Source organism: Rutidosis leptorrhynchoides, chromosome 3 (assembly GCF_046630445.1).
Source record: "Rutidosis leptorrhynchoides isolate AG116_Rl617_1_P2 chromosome 3, CSIRO_AGI_Rlap_v1, whole genome shotgun sequence".
Taxonomy (NCBI): domain Eukaryota; kingdom Viridiplantae; phylum Streptophyta; class Magnoliopsida; order Asterales; family Asteraceae; genus Rutidosis; species Rutidosis leptorrhynchoides.
In genome coordinates, this window is record NC_092335.1 from 541,692,614 (window position 1) to 541,715,501 (window position 22,888).

Sequence of the window (22,888 nt, forward strand, 5' to 3'; positions counted from 1 at the left end):
TGAAAATATCATGACGGGCGGGTTGCGGGTTTAATGGATCTGTACCCGTTGCCCGCAGGTGCCATCCCTAAAACAAACGCACCCTAAGTTTTTAGTTTTTTCGCTTATAAAAATTAAAATAAAAAAGAAATTCAAGGTTTTTTTTATTTTTTACCTACAATATTGAGTCAACCAGATTGCGTGTACCATCTATAACCCATTACACTGCATATCACCGTCATCAAATTCATTTCAATATTTTGGTCTCAATTAATCCGATACATATATCATATCACATAATGACATCATCATCATCATCATCATCATCTAGCCGCTACAGCGGGAGATCACTATGCGCCTACGTAAATCACGAACGCTTTGTACGTACAAAGATAGAGCCAGCAATTGAAAAAGGCAAATCGTGCACAATTTGTATAAATGAAATCCATAAACCAGCTGTAATTACTGTATGTTTACACGCTTACTGCACTAATTGCATTCGTAAATGGAGTACTGAAAAGCGTAAGTGTCCACTTTGCAACGCTCAATTTGATTCGTTGTTCGTTGAAATCGATCTCAATTCGAAAACCTATCGCACACTTCATTTATCTGCTGTTAGGGTTTCAGATACGAAACTTAATAACTATAATTTTGGAAGCAGGAGAAATTTCGCAGCTCAAAGAAGGTAATAAACACCTTATATATTTTTTTTGACAGCGAATAGGATCACCCGAGACCTTCCTTTACGGATATACCACTTTATTCATGTACCTAGGATTCCATCCTCTAAAACACCAGTTGCGATCATCTCCCGTTTCGACTATGCCGATGCAGCGATAATAACCCCGCCCCCTCCCCAAACGATATGGGAAAGGTGCCATGGGTGGATACTTCATGGCAGAGATGAAATTGTGTTTTTAATATGTAGCCAACGGGGGTCGAACTCCTGACCTCCCCTAAAGGAGGCAGGCCACCAACCGTTGTACTACATCACAACTTCTATAAACACCTTATATATTATTAGTATTATTGTTATTTACTTTATCTATTGCCTTCACTGATTTAATATGTTAGCCATTAGGGAGGGCAATGGATCTAAATAAATCCGAGATCCGCGGGTACCGCACCCGTGATGGGCAGATAAAATCAAAAATCTTTACTAGCAGGTGGGCCATGACTGTAATCTTGTACCTGCTGAATGATTTTGTTTTTCTAATTGTTAGGGCTATTGGGATATCAAGAGTAGAACGAAATGCTGTTAACAGAAGAACGAGGCCATTACCGAGGCAGAGATCATTTGGGAAGTCCAGTATGCTATCTCCAAATGCCAGGCAAGAGAGAATTTTGCAATGGCGTGCAAGGTATAATAGTTGCACCACTTTTTGGTTAATTGCGAGCTTATTTTTCTTCTTTGTTAGTGTATTTGACATTTGAGTGAGCAGCCTTGATGTCTTTTATGGGGTCTGATGATGTTCCTATCATGAACTTGTTCCTGCAGCATATATGAGCAGAACCTGCGCGCTGAACTTTGTCCTAGCAGAAGCTCACTCAAACAGGTACATGGCTTTCGAAACATTCATCACGGATTTGATATTGACTTGAGTGTTTATTGTACTTATAACGTTACCCTCTTATTAAGAATGTTAAGAATGTTAATGTATGTTGACTTCTTATAGTTTCAATCGTTTACGGGAAGAAGCGGTTTTAAGGAGAGGATAGTTCAAATAATAGAACCGTGGATATTCAGGGAACTTGATGCTATTCTTGGGGATCCTAATCCAGCTGTACTTGTTCATTTGGTGACGTCGCTATATATCTCAAGCCTTGAAGAAAGACAGCAGGGTCCTTCAGGACGTTGTAGTGTAGAGAACAACTATCTTGAACGTTTGCAGCCTTTTCTGCTTGAACGGACTTGTACATTCTGGCATGAACTCGGGTATGCTATTTCCAGTTTTCATTAAGTTTTAATTATTTGTATACCTGGCAATTGAGACCCATACTCTCAACAACAACAACAACAAAACCCAATACCACATGAGTGGTGTATGGGGGAGGTGAGATGTAGACAATCTGTAAAGACCCGTCCTAATCCATCCGGACGAAGTCCATATCGATTATAAACTATTCACAACAGTTGATTACATCGCGAGGTACTTGACCTCTATATGATACATTTTACAAACATTGCATTCGTTTTTGAAAAAGACAATCTTTCATTACATCGAAAGTTGACGGCATGCATACCATCTCATAATATATCCAACTATAATTGATTTAATAATAATCTTGATGAACTCAACGACTCGAATGCAACGTCTTTTGAAATATGCCATGAATGACTCCAAGTAATATCTTTAAAGTGAGCAAATGCACAGCGGAAGATTTCTTTCATACCTGAGAATAAACATGCTTTCAAGTGTCAACCAAAAGGTTGGTGAGTTCATTAGTTTGACATAAATAATCATTCCATAATTTTAATAGACCACAAGATTTCATATTTCCATTTCTCATAAACATACGTCCCATGCATAGAGACAAAAATATCATTCATATGGATTGAACACCTTGTAACCGACATTCACAATATGCATATAAGAATATCCCCATCATTCCGGGATCCTCCTTCGGATATGATATAAATTTCGAAGTACTAAAGCATCCAGTACTTTGGATGGGGCTTGTTGGGCCCGATAGATCTATCTTTAGAGTTCACGTCAATTAGGGTGTCTGTTCCCTAATTCTTAGATTACCAGACTTAATAAAAATGGGCATATTCGATTTCGATCATTCAACCATATAATGTAGTTTCAATTACTTGTGTCTATTTCGTAAAACAGTTATAAAAACAGCGCATGTATTCTCAGTCCCAAAATATATATTGCGAAATCATTTAAAAAGGGAATAATGAAACTCACCTAATGTATTTTATAGTAAAAATACATATGTCGACATTGAACAATGCAGGGTTGGTCTCGGATTCACGAACCTATATCATTTATATATCTATTAAAACATATAATAGAAATCACATAATTTTTCTTTATTAATTATATATTATTTATGTGTTTGTAGTTTATATAATTTATATTAAATTCCATTTAAACATATATACTTTTATTATATTTTTAAGGTATATGTTATATATATTTATTTTATATATATTTAAAATGATTAGAATCTATACCTTTAGTTATATTAATATATACATACATATATTTAGTATTATATTAAAAATATCGAATTTGTTGTATGTAGATGTTTATATATAAAAAATGTTAATATGTCTTATATATAGTTATATAGATTAGTAATATAATTGTAGTATAGGTAATAAGTAGGTTTTATGTACCAAATATCTATTTGTTAAGAATGATAGTTTTGATATTAATGATAATTTTATATATAATGATAATGATACTAATAATAATAATAAAAATGATAATAATGATAATAATCACAATATTCATAAATTTATAGTAATACTCATAATATCATTTTTCATTATTAAAATTTCAATTTTAATCATTGCTTTGCCTTACGGTTCGTTATCTTTTATTCGTTTCTCCCGTTGTTGATAATGTATAATCTTTTCTAAGTTCTAGAATTCATGACCTTAACCATCATTTATCTTGAACCTTATTTTATCGTTAAGCTTATGATCAAAATTGTTATACTAATCTTTTATCATAAAAATCTTCATGATATATAACTCTAATACTTTTATGTTTCTTCTTAATAATCATAAACATGTTTATTTTCCTAAGTTACTAATAGCAATAGCAATACCTCAAGAAAAATGAGTTCCAAAAAGTAACAACAGTCCATGCCGGGGATTGAACCCGAGACCTCCCGCATACCCGACACCTCCCTTAACCATTCAGGCCGGCCGTAGCCTAATTTCTGTTTTATAAGCCCATATGATAATATATAACTCGTATAATCTGTTATCTAACTTCTTCTCCTTCCTCAGTTACTCTCGACATGAACCAAACCAATATAATCATATCGTGACTTCATTTAGGACTTGTACAATCAGGGAACAAAATATATATATATATATATAAATTGGATAAACAAAAAAAAAATTAAAAAAAAAAGAAAGAAAACAGTCTGCTTCTGCGTTCGTAAAATAAAGAAAGAAAAAAAAAATTAAGTTTGATTTCAAGAACGTTTTAGGTAAAAGTCACAACATGAAATAGTTTATAAATGACTCCTACAAACTTCTTCGATCATCAATTGCTCCATTTATTCAAAAACGAATTCGAATTTTTGACAAGAACACTCGAGTTGACTTTTTGAAATAAAGCTTTGACCTCAAAATTTGAACTCGTTACGAAGAATTGAAACTTGATATTTGACAGGAAGTTTAAGCAAAAGATTCCCAACAACTCTACATTAATAGATTTTGTAAAAATGGAACGAATATGAGTTTTTGTGAATCACGGGTCGGAACAGGGCCATATCGGTTTTTTTTATATCTTTATGGTTTTTTTTTTTTTTTTTACAATAGTATTGTAATATATAGATTGAACTGATCATTGATGTAAAAACACTGTTAAATCACGGGTAGGTAATGTGTACCAATGGTCAACAAAGAGTTACATCAGAAGAAATAAATTGAAAGCAAACAAAGAGGAACAAATAAAAAAAATAAAAAAAACAGATGTTTATAATAAGAAAAAAATTACGCGTATAGATATAGATATTTGTCCTTATGTTATTTTTAATTTGATTTCAATAATAAATATAAATAATTATCATAATATAATAATAATATTGATATTAATAATTAATAACAATAATGTTAATAAATGATAAATGATATTGATAATAATAATAATAATATTAATGATAATAATATAAGTTGTATTATACTAACAATAATAATGTTCATGATTATAAATTATTATTATTATTATTTTTTTAAATAACATTAAGAACATTAGTAATAATAATAGTAATTATATTAATGATAGTAATAATAATGATATTAATAAGGATATCAATAATCAATAATATTAGTAATACTAATGATATTATAACCATATAATTGTATTTACTTTCATATCTATATATTACATTAGAATAATAATAATCTGATTTTTAATATTAATATTTATTTTTAATAATAATAAAGGAAGTAATAAAATTAATATAACAATTATATTTTTTTAATACTATTTTTACCTTTAATATATTAATATTACACTTTATTACTTATGTAATGTCTTACTGATTATATACAATCGAATATTTATATATATAATAATAATTATGCATGAAATCACATATATTCAATGTACTTTATATAAATATATATATATATATATATATATATATATATATATATATATATATATATATATATATATATATTTTGATAATAATCTTTATTATATCGTTTATTATTTTATAGTCTTACTTACATAAATTAATAATTTATTAACATATTATTATATATAACTATTTATATCTAATTATTTGTATATACATAACTATTGTTCGTGAATCATCAGAAATGGTCGAAGGTCAAATGAATTCATGAGACAGTTCAAAAATTTTGAAACTCGATTCAATAGACTTTACTTATCATATCGAAATAATATAAAGATAAAGTTTAAATTTGGTCGAAAATTCCCGGGTCGTCACAGTACCTACCCGTTAAAGAAATTTCGTCCCGAAATTTGAGTAAGGTGGTCATGGCTAACAATAAATATGTTTTCCTGACGAATATGAGTTGATAAATAGAGTTTTATCATTATTGAATAATACAGATCAAATAATTCGATTATTCGAAGAGCACGAATGAAACTATCACAAAAGAGCGAAAAGAATAAATGAAGTTTCGTTTTAACTTTTGACGTTGTCTTGGTTGATTTTAGAAAATAAGGTGCGTCTTGACTTTTGACGTCGCCTTGGTTGAATTCCGGAATTCAAGGGATTCAAAGAAAAATCTTCAAAATCTATAAGATCGGATTCTTCGGGATTTAAGGAAATTAAGATCTCTATAATTAATGCGAAAATCTGCCTTGATTTCTTTGTCTGGTATTTTCACTATAAATGAACTTCTTCCGTTCCATTACTTTCACCATTCCTATACTTTCTTCCTCTATTCTTACTTCTAAAATATTGTGGAAATGCTCCATCCAGTTCTGATTCTTGATATTTTCCTATCTATGTATCTGCCATCCTTCTTTTCAATCTTCCACTAGAAATCTGTTTACTCCTACTATTGCCTTGGGGGATATTATTCTTAATTATACCATGTCTTTATATTGCTATTCGTATTAATATCCACGGTTTGTAACTTCTGTGTTGTTTTTGGGTTTTATATTTTTCCTTATATTTCAATGTCCCTGCTTCTGTCTCCTATAATTATTGTCATCCACAGTTATGCGCTCTCTTATTTGCTGCGATTTATACCCCCTTTCTATTTCGGAGCTTCATGCTTTTGTTTACTTTTCGCAAGTAACGGTCCAATTTTCATAGGTATGGAGTTTCGAATTATCATAATATACAGGGTAGAAAGGAAATGTAGTAGCACGATTTGTTTTGTCAAATTACCAGAATTCAATAGAAAAGATAGAAGTATCAGGAAGATATGTTCTTGACATGTTTGGAGATTAAGTAGAATGTAAGAGTCGTGTAACATGTCACATGATGATGGCACTGTGAATCATCACATTCCATTAGAAACTCAGCATGAATTACTGTAATATAATCACGTTGATCAAGTGTCATTATATTATACTAACTCATGCATCAGTTCCCAACATTACTTCAATAACATTCATATTTTAAGCTCGAAAGTTTACAGAATATAGAAACTAACAGTTTCTATATGATGTAACACTGATATCAGGAAGAGATTAATGATTTCAGATAAGAATAGTTATGAAAATATCTTCAGAACTATGGAGGATATTTATAATGAAAGATACGATGATATCTTGAAATTTCTAATATCGATGGATGATGAAGAAGATTTATCCGTAAGGGTTTAGATTCGAAAGCAAGGTATTCGCTAAAGATTTCATTAGAGACAGAATCATTTGGATTCTTTGAAGTCAAACTTATTCTTTGTGATTTGTCCACGGCTTTCTTCCTAGTTTCGCATAATCCGTTTTTCGGTACTAAATTTTCTATTGTATGTTTCCAATATAATGATACACAGGAAGCACGAGGAGGTATATAATTTCGGACGAGAATATTTATGAAAATATCCTCAGAAATATCGAAGATATTGATGATGATATTTTGAAATTTCTAAATTCGATGGTTGATGGAGAAAGATTTTCCGCAAGATTTTAGCATGACTTCGGAGCAAGATATTCTCTAAAGATTTCAACGGATCCAGAATTATCTGAATTCTTTGAATATAGGGTATGGTCCTTGTATTTGTCCTTGGTCTCCTTCGTGGTTAGCTCAATCCGTTTTCCAGTTCCAACTTTTCTGAGCTTTTCCAACATACTATTCTTTATCATCAAACTTCCGATGATTAAGGTCGTTTACGGTTGTCTATGGTTTCTGCTGCTTCATTCAGCTTTTTCAACGTTCAGAGTATTGATTTGTGACTGAGTGCTTTTCAGAATTTCAGAATGAGAGGTCATAATTCTAAGAGATAAATGTCATATATATAACTATTGATGTAGATATGTTGTGAGTTTTCAAAGTACTGATTGCCGATTCCCGGTAATTGGTATGGCAGTTCTCGTTACAAGATGCGAATGAGTATGTGATAGGGTTTCAATGAATAAATATAATGCTTTGTCAGAGAGATTTAAGCCAAGAAGCAACGAGGTTGCTGGTACATCTGTTGGTAACATGGTGGAATATAAAAAAAAATTCCGGTCAAAAGGGTAATCGTATATATCAGGATTATAGTAAGGCTACTCCGAATGAAAAGTCGAAGTTGACTTGTTGGAGCTGTGACAAAATTGGCTACTTTGAAAAGGGATCGCAAAGTTATTTTCGGTAATAACAACGCCAAAGGAATTAGCATAGCTATGTTTTAAACGTTTACTCAGGTTCCGAGATTTTTCAGGTGCATAACTATATGCATCAATCTTTTCTTCCGTAGATGGAGTGCGGTTGGTTCATCCTCTCGATTAAGGTATTTTCAAGAATTATGAAAGGTATGAACGCAGATTATAATCGTCAAGATACAAATGAGGTTGAAGATGAGATCAAGTGGCAAACTTGAAGAATTGTTTAGTTTCATATGTTATAATCAATATTTTAATTCATTTTAATTATCCAATGTCGGCAGTCCACAGTTGATAGTCCACAGTTGACAGTCCAATATTTCATATATAGCTTAATATATAATATTCGAATTAATACGTATCGTGACCCGTGTACATGTCTCAGACTCGATCACAACTCAAAGTATATATATTATTTGAGAATCAACCTCAACCCTGTATAGAGAACTCGATCATTACTGCATATAGAGTGTCTATGGTGATTCCAAATAATATATATGGATGCGTCGATATGATATGTCAAAACCTTGTATACGTGTCCCGATATTTAAAGTGCGTAAAATAAATAACAGAAATTAAATGACGATAAATTAAATGCGTAAAGTAAATAACAGAAATTAAATGACAATATATAAAATTGCGAGAATATAAATTGCGGTAATTAAATTGCGATGAATAAAATGTAATCAGTTAGCTAGGAACAATTAGCTAGGAACAGTTAGCGTGGATTCTTAACAAAATTTCTCATAGTTAATTTGTTTGTTTCTAACAAATTTTATTTTTCCATATGTTTTCTTCATTATGCCACTTGTTGGATTCTGATAAATCAAAATCCCAATATGAAATTGAATGAATATGGTTATTCTTTGGTGAACGGATTTGTAGATCGGTGGATGTAAGTAGGATAGTAAACGACTGTTGAATCAGCTTCGAAGAATGTACAGTGTAACTTGTTAATGTGGAATCTAAATATTCCTCGGGTATTACCTACCCGTTAAAATATTTTCACCATTAACAGTTTGTACAAAAGAATTTTTAATTACAATCTTAATGAAAATATATACATATATATTTTCTTCAGATGTAATCTTGGATTTGATGAATTTATATGATATTAATATCATCTGATTTATCGTTAGAACTAGAATACATAATCTCTAAAACATTAGAGATTACATAATCGCCAGGTAGAACGAAGGTAATGATGTAGAACGATAGGTAGAACGTTGATTATACTCGAGGTACAGAATGAGATGTTGAGGCATGGATTGTTGATGGTACTGGTGCTGTTATTGATGGTATTGTTGGTGCCGGTGATGTTGCTGAAGCTGGTACGTTTTGCACCATATTCTCCAAATTGATTACTCGAGCGTGAAGCTCGTTGACTTCTTCCATTATTCCGGAATGATTGTCGGTTGGAACGAGCGGATGAATAAGGTTGAGAATTTTGGATATCATATAATCATGGCGAGATATCCTGGAAATGAGTGAATATAGTGTATCGAAGTGGTTCGCCGGTAAGTGCTTCAGGTTCTCCGCCAAGAGATGAATTCGGTTGGTGGAAAGGATCGCCTTCATCGCATTTCCATTAACTAAGTTGACTACGAATCCATCAGATGAATTGGGGATAGCTGATTGATTGATTCATTCTGGTGTCACCGCTTTCGGAGCTTAGTGAATATCCATGTCAGAATAGCTGTCGAGATAACTATCGGGATAGCTATCGAAATCTGAGGGACTCGAACTGGTTGAGGGATTCATCTCGTACGATCAGATGATGGATTTTCGATAAGAAATAGATTATAGGATGTAGATTAGTACCCTGCAATACATAATTTACATATGCATATATAATACCAAAATCCCATAAGTTACGGAGGAATCTACAGAAAATGTCAGGCAAAGTTTACAATAACAGATACGCTAAGATATGAATTAGCAGATATGCTAAGATATGACTTTGTCTATACACTAATCATGCAATCAATGCAATAAGATGTGTCTAGACTAAGGATGATAAGCAAGTGATTCTCTAAGAATGATAAGCAGATAATTTTCGACACGAAATGATAAGCAAAACTTTTGACATGTAGACACGGTCGAAGTCCAGACTCACTAATGCATCCTAACGACTTATCAGTTAGACACACTAATGCAGACCTGGTTCGCTAAGACCACCGCTCTGATACCAACTGTAAAGACCCATCCTAATCCATCCGGACGAAGTCTATATCGATTATAAACGATTCACAACAGTTGATTACATCGCGAGGTACTTGACCTCTATATGATACATTTTACAAACATTGCATTCGTTTTTGAAAAGACAATCTTTCATTACATCGAAAGTTGACGGCATGCATACCATCTCATAATATATCCAACTATAATTGATTTAATAATAATCTTGATGAACTCAACGACTCGAATGCAACGTCTTTTGAAATATGGCATGAATGACTCCAAGTAATATCTTTAAAGTGAGCAAATGCACAGCGGAAGATTTCTTTCATACCTGAGAATAAACATGCTTTCAAGTGTCAACCAAAAGGTTGGTGAGTTCATTAGTTTAACATAAATAATCATTCCATAATTTTAATAGACCACAAGATTTCATATTTCCATTTCTCATAAACATACGTCCCATGCATAGAGACAAAAATATCATTCATATGGATTGAACACCTGGTAACCGACATTCACAATATGCATATAAGAATATCCCCATCATTCCGGGATCCTCCTTCGGACATGATATAAATTTCGAAGTACTAAAGCATCCGGTACTTTGGATGGGGCTTGTTGGGCCCGATAGATCTATCTTTAGAGTTCGCGTCAATTAGGGTGTCTGTTCCCTAATTCTTAGATTACCAGACTTAATAAAAAGGGGCATATTCGATTTCGATCATTCAACCATATAATGTAGTTTCAATTACTTGTGTCTATTTCGTAAAACAGTTATAAAAACAGCGCATGTATTCTCAGTCCCAAAAATATATATTGCGAAAGCATTTAAAAAGGAAATAATGAAACTCACCTAATGTATTTTATAGTAAAAATACATATGTCGACATTGAACAATGCAGGGTTGGTCTCGGATTCACGAACCTATATCATTTATATATCTATTAAAACATATAATAGAAATCACATAATTTTTCTTTATTAATTATATATTATTTATGTGTTTGTAGTTTATATAATTTATATTAAATTCCATTTAAACATATATACTTTTATTATATTTTTAAGGTATATGTTATATATATATTTATTTTATATATATTTAAAATGATTAGAATCTATACCTTTAGTTATATTAATATATACATACATATATTTAGTATTATATTAAAAATATCGAATTTGTTGTATGTAGATGTTTATATATAAAAAATGTTAATATGTCTTATATATAGTTATATAGATTAGTAATATAATTGTAGTATAGGTAATAAGTAGGTTTTATGTACCAAATATCTATTTGTTAAGAATGATAGTTTTGATATTAATGATAATTTTATATATAATGATAATGATACTAATAATAATAAAAATGATAATAATGATAATAATCACAATATTCATAAATTTATAGTAATACTCATAATATCATTTTTCATTATTAAAATTTCAATTTTAATCATTGCTTTACCATCATTTATCTTGAACCTTATTTTATCGTTAAGCTTATGATCAAAATTGTTATACTAATCTTTTATCATAAAAATCTTCATGATATATAACTCTAATACTTTTATGTTTCTTCTTAATAATCATAAACATGTTTATTTTCCTAAGTTACTAATAATAATGATAGCAGCAGCTGCTGCTGCTGCTGCTACAACAACAACAACGAGTTCCAAAAAGTAACAACAGTCCATGCCGGGGATTGAACCCGAGACCTCCCGCATACCCGACACCTCCCTTAACCATTCAGGCCGGCCGTAGCCTAATTTCTGTTTTATAAGCCCATATGATAATATATAACTCGTATAATCTGTTATCTAACTTCTTCTCCTTCCTCAGTTACTCTCGACAGGAACCAAACCAATATAATCATATCGTGACTTCATTTAGGACTTGTACAATCAGGGAACAAAATATATATATATATATATATATAAATTGGATAAACAAAAAAAAAAAATTTAAAAAAAAGAAAGAAAACAGTCTGCTTCTGCGTTCGTAAAATAAAGAAAGAAAAAAAAAATTAAGTTTGATTTCAAGAACGTTTTAGGTAAAAGTCACAACATGAAATAGTTTATAAATGACTCCTACAAACTTCTTCGATCATCAATTGCTCCATTTATTCAAAAACGAATTCGAATTTTTGACAAGAACACCCGAGTTGACTTTTTGAAATAAAGCTTTGACCTCAAAATTTGAACTCGTTACGAAGAATTGAAACTTGATATTTGACAGGAAGTTTAAGCAAAAGATTCCCAACAACTCTACATTAATAGATTTTGTAAAAATGGAACGAATCTGAGTTTTTGTGAATCACAGGTCGGAACAGGGCCATATCGGTTTTTTTTATATCTTTATGGTTTTTTTTTTTTTTACAATAGTATTGTAATATATAGATTGAACTGATCATTGATGTAAAAACACTGTTAAATCACGGGTAGGTAATGTTGTGTACCAATGGTCAACAAAGAGTTACATCAGAAGAAATAAATTGAAAGCAAACAAAGAGGAACAAATAAATAAAATAAAAAAAAACAGATGTTTATAATAAGAAAAAAATTACGCGTATAGATATAGATATCTGTCCTTATGTTATTTTTAATTTGATTTCAATAATAAATATAAATAATAAATAATTATCATAATATAATAATAATATTGATATTAATAATTAATAACAATAATGTTAATAAATGATATTGATAATAATAATAATATTAATGATAATAATATAATAATATAAGTTGTATTATACTAACAATAATAATGTTCATGATTATAAATTATTATTATTATTTTTTTTTTAAATGACATTAAGAACATTAGTAATAATAATAGTAATTATATTAATGATAGTAATAATAATGATATTAATAAGGATATCAATAATATTAGTAATACTAATGATATTATAACCATATAATTGTATTTACTTTCATATCTATATATTACATTAGAATAATAATAATCACGGTACTGATTTTTAATATTAATATTAATATTAATATTTATTTTTAATAATAATAAAGGAAGTAATAAAATTAATATAACAATTATATTTTTTTTTTATACTATTTTTACCTTTAATATATTAATATTACACTTTATTACTTATGTAATGTCTTACTGATTATATACAATCGAATATTTATACATATAATAATAATTATGCATGAAATCACGTATATTCAATGTACTTTATATATATATATATATATTTATTTTGATAATAATCTTTATTATATCGTTTATTATTTTATAGTCTTACTTACATAAATTAATAATTTATTAACATATTATTATATATAACTATTTATATCTAATTATTTGTATATACATAACTATTGTTCGTAAATCATCAGAAATGGTCGAAGGTCAAATGAATTCATGAGACAGTTCAAAAATTTTGAAACTCGATTCAATAGACTTTACTTATCATATCGAAATAATATAAAGATAAAGTTTAAATTTGGTCGAAAATTCCCGGGTCGTCACACAATCCTTCCCATATCCGAGAATAAAAAACCAGTCATTTCTCCACCCAGAGTGAAAACACTCTCAAAGTAGAGAAAGTCATCCCTCTCTCTATCGATGGATAAAGAGATTGCTTCTGAGTGGACCTCCGACCAATAAGTAGGAAATGTTTTTTAATAAATAGTAAAATAGTAAAATAATATTAAAAATAGAAATAAAATTGAGACGCCATGAAAATGGTAGAATCAAATTTTCATGGATTTTAAATCCTCCTTGGAATTTAATTTAGGCTCTAAACGACTGTCAAGACGCCAATAAATCAACCCATACTCTCAAATTTGGGTCAAATGGGTCAAGCTTTCGGGTTAATTGGGTTTTGAAAAAAATTAAGCCTAACAATGTAAACTAAAACTTAAAAAAATGTCCAATGAGTTTTTCTCCAACCTATTAGGTCTTATACGAAATATAAAAGAACGGGTCAAATGGTTATCAAATCCTAAAGTTCAATAAATAGAAACAACTCTAATGGGTTTTGTGAATGGGTCAAATGGGTCGATTCAATCAATTATTTATGAAAGCATTAATGTTTATATCAATTATTATGTATATTAATATTTTCTTATATATAATAAAAATATTAATTAATACTAAAACAATATAATAAATGTAAAAGTATATTGCCCGTTGGACCTATTTGACCCATTACCTGTTTCAACCTGTTACCCAAACCGACCCAACCTGACCCGTTTGAACCCGTTTAAATTTGTACCCGTTTGACCCATGACCCATTTCAACCCAAAACCATTTTGACCCGTTACCCAAACCGTTCCAACCTGACCCATTTTCCAGGTATTGTATTTGTAAGTTATACCCTCCTGTGCTACCCTATATGCTGCAATCAGTTATCTTTCTCTCCTTCATCGGTAATATAAGAAGAAAAAATATGCCTTCAAATATCACAGGCATCCTAAAGTTACAACTATAACCAGATAACCAAATGGTGCACTGGACTCATCAAGGTTAATGCGTTTGAATTGTGCTTTAATGTTGGATATTCTAAAAGAGGCTCAAGTGGTAGTTTTCAAAAGAATCATACACAATATGGTTGGCGTTGATGAGCTAACCTTATCTATTTGTTTAATGCGATAAAAATTTGGGAATGTTGAGACTACTTTGTCTGTGATCTGAAAGTTAATACCAACCAAAAGTTGGGACAATCTTCTAAATTTTCTGGCTCCCCAAGTTGCCAAACTGTTCTTATTTTGCACGTAAGATGGATAAAACGTTAAGATAAAGTTCTGATCGTATCTAACTCATTAATTATCTGCACTATTATAAGAAAGGGCAATATAGGGTCTGGCCCAAACCTGTATTGACCTATTACCCAACCTCCTACCCTACCCATTTTGATTGTTCAATAGAGGGTAAAGTATCAATACCTAATTTGTTGTTTTTGTCTATGTGGTAATCTCCATATGTTTTTTTATACAGATGTTTTGCAGAAAGCTCGTTCAATATGGAGACTTATGACACGGTAGTTAAATATGTGAAATGGTCAAAGTAAGTTACGGGTACTTTGGCTCTGGTCATGGCTTATGAGACAACCAAGGATGGATATTGTTGCTTCATGCATCTGGCAAAATCGTTGTGAAACAGGTACTTAACGTTAGTTGCACTCTGACTGGAGAATGTCAGCAGAACATTTCTTTGTTACTAGGTTGCTAAATGACACTACAGGTTCAGCAGAACATCTTTTTGAACGGATGGTCAGCTAACATGGTAGGATGTGTATGCATGCGCACAATTTTGTTAATAGCGTTTACTTGAATATTTATAGATTCACACTGTTACTTTGAGTATGACATTTATGTGAATAAGATTTTTATGAATCCTCCAGCCTCATTTAAATTTGCAACAATACTAAATCCCGCGTATGCAGAGTGTGAGATGACGTTAATATTTATACATACATTTCTTTACACTTGAATAAAATCATCCCTTTCATTTAAGATTCACGATTAACACAAATAAGGTTTACAGTAAGGACAAACTACAAATTCTAATGGTACTAAAACATAACACAAACTACAAGTCATTATCTACGCTACATAAGATACATTAACCATTATCAACACAAACTACAAGTCATTATCTATGCTACATAAGATACATTTATCGTTATTAAGAAGCAGTTCAAGATGTTAATAATATGTATGGTTATTATTACACAAGCATATGCAAATGCTCTATTCTTCTTCTGGTTCTTCCTCTTCTTGTAGGAGGTTTTCTCTGTTGTCATGGGCCCAGAAACCACGCACGTCTATAAGCATACGGGCAACAGTTCCACCCTGTTTGCATGATAACAAATCCGAAAGTGTGATTCTTAAAGGATCAGCTGGCTTCACCTTATCCCAGATTTCATCCCGAACATCCTCTAAGAAGCACCTTCTTTATTTGCACTCGAGTAATTTGCTTGCTTGATCAAATGGCGTTATCTGTGGGATATGAAATGATAAGCCTCACGTTTCACTATCAAACGTTCAATCATGTACGATTTGTTTTTTCGTTATTGAACTGTCAGTATATGCGATCGAAGCTATCCGAGCAGCCTTCCACGTACCTATCCACGCGGTTATCCGCGCAATTGTCCCCGAAGTTGTGTCGCGAACATGTAGTTATCGCGATGCAATGACGAATTCAATATTATACTTGACATAGCTATCATACCGACTTGTGGACTTGATAATTAGGGTTTATTTTTGGTCTTATACTCTGGCTCCGAGCAGGTCCGGGCCTGAGGGTGGGCGATATGTGCAACCGCACTGGGCATCACATGATTAGGGGCATCAATATTTAAGATTGACTATGAAATTTTTAGAAAAATTTTTGAAAATTTAGACTAGGATTAATGAAACTCCAGGTTACTACACGAAGAAGACAATAAGAAAAGAAAAGTAAGTTGATAGGTTTGACACTAAGTTGGGTGTCCGAAAACCTTTGGTGTCCGAAAACCTTGGGTGTCCGAAAACTTTGGTTGTCCTAAAACCCTGTTGTCCTAAAGTTTTGAGGGCATATTTCGATCTTTTCGCACTGGGCATCACAATTGACAGGACCGGCCCTGGCCCCGAGTTACCAAAACCTTAATCTCTTCCCTATAATATAAATGAAGGGGGAAAATCCTACACGCATGACAAGCCTCCTACGGTTTTCCTCTTGCAAATTCCGGTTTTACTGTATACATGTTTTTCTTGTGAGAAAGACACAACTAAAACTGCAGTAGCAAATAGTATTAGCATTTGGTATTGAAGGAAACAATCTTTTCGAAACCTTTAGAAGTCAACGTTTATAACTCGACAATCACATATCTTAACCTTTAATCATGTTTATACGAGCATATAACTTAGTAAATACATATCAACACACTATCAAAGTTTGTTGTTGGGAAAAATAGAAATAATAATCTGATGAGTCAAAAGTGTTTTGCAGATTTTAGAGTCTGAAGGTTTAGAGTCTGAAGTTGCAGACTCTGGAATTGCTGGAGTAAACGCTTGAAGATTTCTTGAAGCAAAAGCCATAGAATATTCTGGAGATATGCTTGTTATTTAAGAAAATTTGTTTTGAAGATTTGATTTTATCTCCAGAATTTACTTCCTAGTTATTAGCAAATTTGGTTTGTTATTAGTTTATATTTTCCATATTTATAGCTAAGTAGTTTTGGAAACCAAATCTCCAGATTTGGTTTGTATCCCTATAAATAGGGACGTATGGTTCATTTGATACATGTACTTTTTCACGATTAATATCATTTGTCTTCTATTCTATAATCGTGTTCTCTCATTCTCTGTATTATTAATTCTTATTTATTGTTTGAGTGAGAGTCTGGTGTTCATAGATCAAATACTGTTAACTAATAACTAGTATCAGAGCGGGAAAGGTGTAAATCCTATCTCGGTGATCTTTAAAAACGATCCATATTTTTATCAAAAGGTCTCAGTATTATTACTACCCCAGATATGGCTGTAATTGAAAAGGATGGTGGTTCTAGCAAGTTTCAGAAAGATCTGAAAGCTGTTGAGAAGATGGATAAAGACACTACTTGCAATAAAGCTTCTGCTTATAAGGTACAAAACTTTGTGAACTATCTTGATAATGAAAAAGTGAGAATGTTTCAGTACTTGTTGCTTGACTTTCAACGGTATTTAGATGATATTGATAGGTTAAGAACACAAATTTTTGATCTTCAAAACACTATCAAAGACAAAGAAGCTGAAATTAAAATCTTAAAAAAATGTGAGGTAGAACTTGACACATATAAAATGGCATACACAGAAGAAACTAAAAGATTAAATATTGAATTAGGAAGATCGATGAAAAGGTCAAAACACTATGAATCAATTTGTAAATCTTGGTGTGTATCTTCCAAAAAGAATTCTGATGCTATTGCCAAACAAATTTCAAATGATGTCAAAGCTATACTAGGTGAAAACTACATATTAGATATTAATGTGGAAGTTGATCCAAGTGTATTCAAACCTGAAATTCTACCAAACACTTTCGTAAAATTTGATGGTGACAAAAAGATTTTAACCAATGCTTTTGTAAGGTCATTAGATCCAGTTGAACCTTCTGAGACTATAATACTTGAGAGTAAAAATCCATTAGAGTCTGAACTTTTGAAACCTTCAGACTCTAGCATTTTAGTCTCTCAAGATAACAGTGTATGTTCTGACCTAGAGTCTGACACCCAAGAGTCAAGTTAAAATAACAACTCTGAATCATCCTCTGAAACTGACACCTGTCCAGATCCAAAAGTGTTAACTAAAAGAAGGTCAAAGTCAAAACAAGCTAAGACAATTCAAAAACTCAAAAAGGAAATTTCTAAGCTCAATGAAAAAATCAAGAGTCAAGAAAAACCTTCAGTTAAAAGATCATCTTGTTTTCCTAAGGAAATTAAGAAGATATGAAAACCCAAAGTTTGTGAAAATAAACGTGTCTTACAATCTGTTAAGGACAAGTTGATTTGGATTGGAAACAAGGCTTTTGTTTGGAGAGTGAAGAGCACTCCAACTGAACCCACTGAAAAGTGGGTTCCCCTTAAAAACTAACCATTTTCTTTTGTCTTGTGTCTTGTGTAACAGGGTAACATGTGATATTTGGATAGTGATTGCTCAAGACACATGACTGGATGCAAAGAGCATCTTGTAGGGTTTGTTGAAGAGAAAGGTCCTTCTGTAAGATATGATGATAATTCAGTTGCAAAGACTATTGGTTATGGTACTGTTATAGCTGGAAGTGTTTCATTTAAGAAAGTTGCTTTAGTTGAAGGGTTGAAGCATAATCTGCTAAGTGTGAGTTAAATTGCTGATGAAGATTGTGAGATCAGATTAAGGAAGAAAGCTGGTATTATTTATGATCCTAAAGGAAGGCCAACACTTGTAGCCTGGAGATTTCAAAATGTGTATATGCTGGATCTAGATTCTGTTGATGCTGGAATTGAAACATGTTTGTACTCTCAGACTGTCCCTGAACTTAATTGGCTTTGGTACAAAAGGCTTTCTCATCTCAATTTCAAAAACATTAATGAGCTTTCCAAAAAGGTAAGAGGTCTGCCTCAACAGCCTTTTAAGAAAGATAAACCTTGTTCTACCTGTATTATGGGTAAACAGACCAAAACAAAGTTTCCCTCAAAAACCCTGGCTACTATCAGTGATCCACTTCACATGCTTCACATGGATCTATTTGGTCCAATGAACACTAGTAGTTTGGGTGGGAAAAGATATACTCTAGTGATTGTTGATGAGTATTCTAGATTTACATGGATTATTTTCTTAACTGCAAAAAGTGATGCTCCTGAAGAAATCATCAATTTGATCAAGAGAGAGCAGGTTCAAAAAGGTGTTCTTGTTAAACAGTTGAGAAGTGATCATGGTACTGAGTTCAAAAATGTTACATTAATTGACTTTTGTGAAGAGTCTGTAATTGGTCAAAATTTCTCTGCTGTTAGAACTCCACAACAAAATGGAGTTGCTGAAAGAAGAAATAGAACCCTTATTGAAGCAACCAGAACCATGTTATGTCAATCTAATGTTGCTCTAAGGTTCTGGGCAGGGGCAGTTAATACAGCATGTTATACTCAAAATAGGTCCTTGATTGTGAAGAAACATGGCAAAACTCCCTATGAGTTATACCATAAAAAGGTGCCTACTATTCATTACTTCCATGTATTTGGGTGTAAGTGCTATATTTTAAATCAAAGAGATCAGCTTGATAAGATGAGGCCAAAATCTGATGAAGGTGTGTTCATGGGATATTCTTCTGTATCTAAAGCTTATAGAGTATATAATCAGAGGAGAATGAAGATTGAAGAATCCATTAATGTTTCTTTTGATGAAAGTTCTTTAGAAATGAATCAGTCATTCAGGATTGAACTATCTGCACTTGGTGAATTGTCAAATTTGATTTCAGGGAATAGTGTTCAGACTCTGGATTCAGAGTCTGAGTCAGATGAACCTAATTTGTCTGGGTTGAAAAATGATTCTGCAGATAATTCTCATACAGAAGAAGTTCCACAAGAAGATGAGTCTGTTGTTATTCAAGAGGGTGATCAGTCATCAAATACCACTTTGGATCTCACTGTTCCTACTAGGAAATCATCTAGAAATATAGTTCCTCCAAAGCATCTTAAGGACTATGTTGTGGATCCTACAGGTTTGCCTAAGCCTAGTTCTTCTTCTCAGACACCTGTGTCTAACTTTGCTACAGCAAATTTTTGCTTCTTTTCAAGTTTTCTCTCACTGATTGAGCCTAAAGAAGTAGATGAGGCATTGGTTGATAATGACTGGGTTGAGGCTATGACTGAAGATTTGACAGAATTTGAAAGGAATGATGTATGGGAGTTGGTTCCAAAACCTGATGGTAAAACTGCAATTGGCACTAAATGGGTTTACAGAAACAAGGTTGATAAAGATGGTATTGTGATTAGAAAGAAAGCAAGGTTAGTGGCTCAAGGGTATAGACAAGAAGAAGGAATAGATTATGATGAGACTTTTGCTCCTGTTGCTAGAATTGAAGCTATTAGACTGTTTCTGGCATATGCTGCACACAAAGATTTTAAGGTGTTTCAAATGGATGTGAAGAGTGCTTTTCTGAATGGTAAATTGCAAGAAGAGGTGTATGTGAAACAACCTCCTGGTTTTGTAAGTAAGAAATTTCATAAGCATGTTTACAGATTGAAGAAAGCATTGTATGGTCTGAAGCAAGCTCCCAGAGCCTGGTATGATACCTTGTCAACATTTCTTCTAGAAAAGAATTTTTCCAGAGGAGCCATTGACAAGACTTTATTTATCAAAAAGGACAAAGGTGATGTGTTACTTGTTCAAATTTATGTTGATGACATTATTTTTGGGTCTACTAATCCACACTTAAGAAAATGGTTTTCTGACATTATGTCTGAAGAGTATAGAATGAGCAATTTATGTACTTTAAACTATTTTCTTGGGTTGCAAATTAAACAGAGTTCTGAAGGCATTTTTATTAACCAAAGTAACTACATTTCTGACATGTTAACTAAATTTGGTTTTAAAAATTGTTCTACTTTGAGAACTCCAATGAGTGTTTCTGAAAAGCTTGATAAAGATGAATCTGGAAAACTCACTTGTCAATCAACCTATAGAGGTATGATTGGATCTTTGCTATACTTAACTGTTAGTAGACCTGATATAATGTTTGCTACATGTCTTTGTGCACGTTACCAATCAGATCCTAGGGAGTCTCATTATAAAGCTGTGAAAAGAATTTTTAGGTACTTAAAAGGTTCCCCTAACCTGGGTCTTTGGTACTCCAAAGACTCGGGGTTTGATCTAATTGGTTACACAGATGCAGACTATGCAGGTTGCAAATTAGACAGAAAGAGCACTTCTGGTGGATGTCAATTGCTAGGTGGAAAATTGGTCAGTTGGACTAGTAAAAAGCAGAATTCTGTGGCCACATTCACAGCAGAAGCTGAATATGTTGCTGCAGGAAGTTGTTGTGCTCAATTACTGTGGATGCAACATCAACTTTTGGATTTTGGGTTAACATTGACCAAAACTCCAATAATGTGTGATAATGATAGTGCTATTGCTATTACTGAGAATCCAATGTTTCACTCCAGAACCAAGCATATTGAAATCAGGCATCATTTTATAAGGGATTGTGTTGAGAAGGGCAAAGTATTTTTAAAGCATATTGGCACTAAGGATCAACTGGCAGATATTTTCACTAAAGCACTTCCTGAGGAAAGGCATTTCTATCTTTTTGGACAACTTGGAATGTTAAATCCATCTATTGAAATGTTGTCCAGTGATGATATTTTTTGAGTCTGAATTATTTTCTTAGAGTCTGGGTGACGTAATATTGTTCAGAGTCTGGGAAAGTTTACTCAAGTGTATTTTTGTGTATAAATTTGTTTCCTTCTTTAGTCAAATAAAGTTTTTTTTTTAAATTTCGTTTTTAGGTTAAATTTTTTTTTCTTTATTCTATTTCCTAAAATAAAAGGGTCAAATTTGATATTAATGAAGGGAGTTAATGGTAACTTTTTAAAATTTTTTGTCAAGAGTATTAATTTGATAATGATTGTGTCAATCTTTTTGATAACTTTCTGTTATGATGCATTGGGTCAATCTTGGCCGTGCAGACCAACCTGCAGATTCTGAGCAATCAGAGTCAAAGTTGTTACCCAAGAATTGAATTGAATTGTACAAATTGCCATTCTCGAGTATCTTTTCCGCCCTACTCCGAAACCGGGTTTAGTTGGCTCGGTAATTTTATTCGACGTGTGGTTGTTTCGAAACAGGGAACAACTTTGAATACACAAGCCTGTAACCCGCGGATGAATCGCACACTAGAGCCTTATTGGGGCTAAAAGCAGTAACGAGAGCCTTTTTGGTGATGTTCCATAAACAGAGCAGGCTGAAGACATGGGTCAGGAAATCCCACCTCACTCTAACCCATCTTCACCCGCTGCTGAGCAAATTATCCACTCAACCCACCTTATGAACCCACCAGTTCATACTGAGAATACCACCATATCTACAACCTTAGATTCTACAGCACTTGTGAATTCACCTCAAAAATTCACTAGGAAAAGTGCTGCACGTACTATTCCACCACCTCTGCTAGAGGTTGGTGAGAAGAGTGCTTTAACCCAGCCTAAACCTGGTAGGTTAGTTAGCTTGGATACCCACACTACAGTCGTTGAGAAAACCCACTCAGTTGACTTA

At 32.3% G+C, this 22,888-nt stretch overlaps 1 protein-coding gene across 1 annotated transcript; it reads left to right on the forward strand.

The window, feature by feature from the left end:
* The first annotated feature begins 250 nt into the window (after positions 1–250).
* On the forward strand, positions 251–15,463 carry LOC139898470 (uncharacterized). Its single transcript, XM_071881204.1, has 5 exons — positions 251–664; positions 1,203–1,340; positions 1,478–1,535; positions 1,656–1,915; positions 15,120–15,463. Exons 1-5 carry the CDS (start codon positions 279–281, stop codon positions 15,190–15,192), a joined length of 915 nt encoding a protein of 304 aa, XP_071737305.1. The 5' UTR covers positions 251–278; the 3' UTR covers positions 15,193–15,463.
* The last annotated feature ends 7,425 nt before the right edge of the window (positions 15,464–22,888 follow it).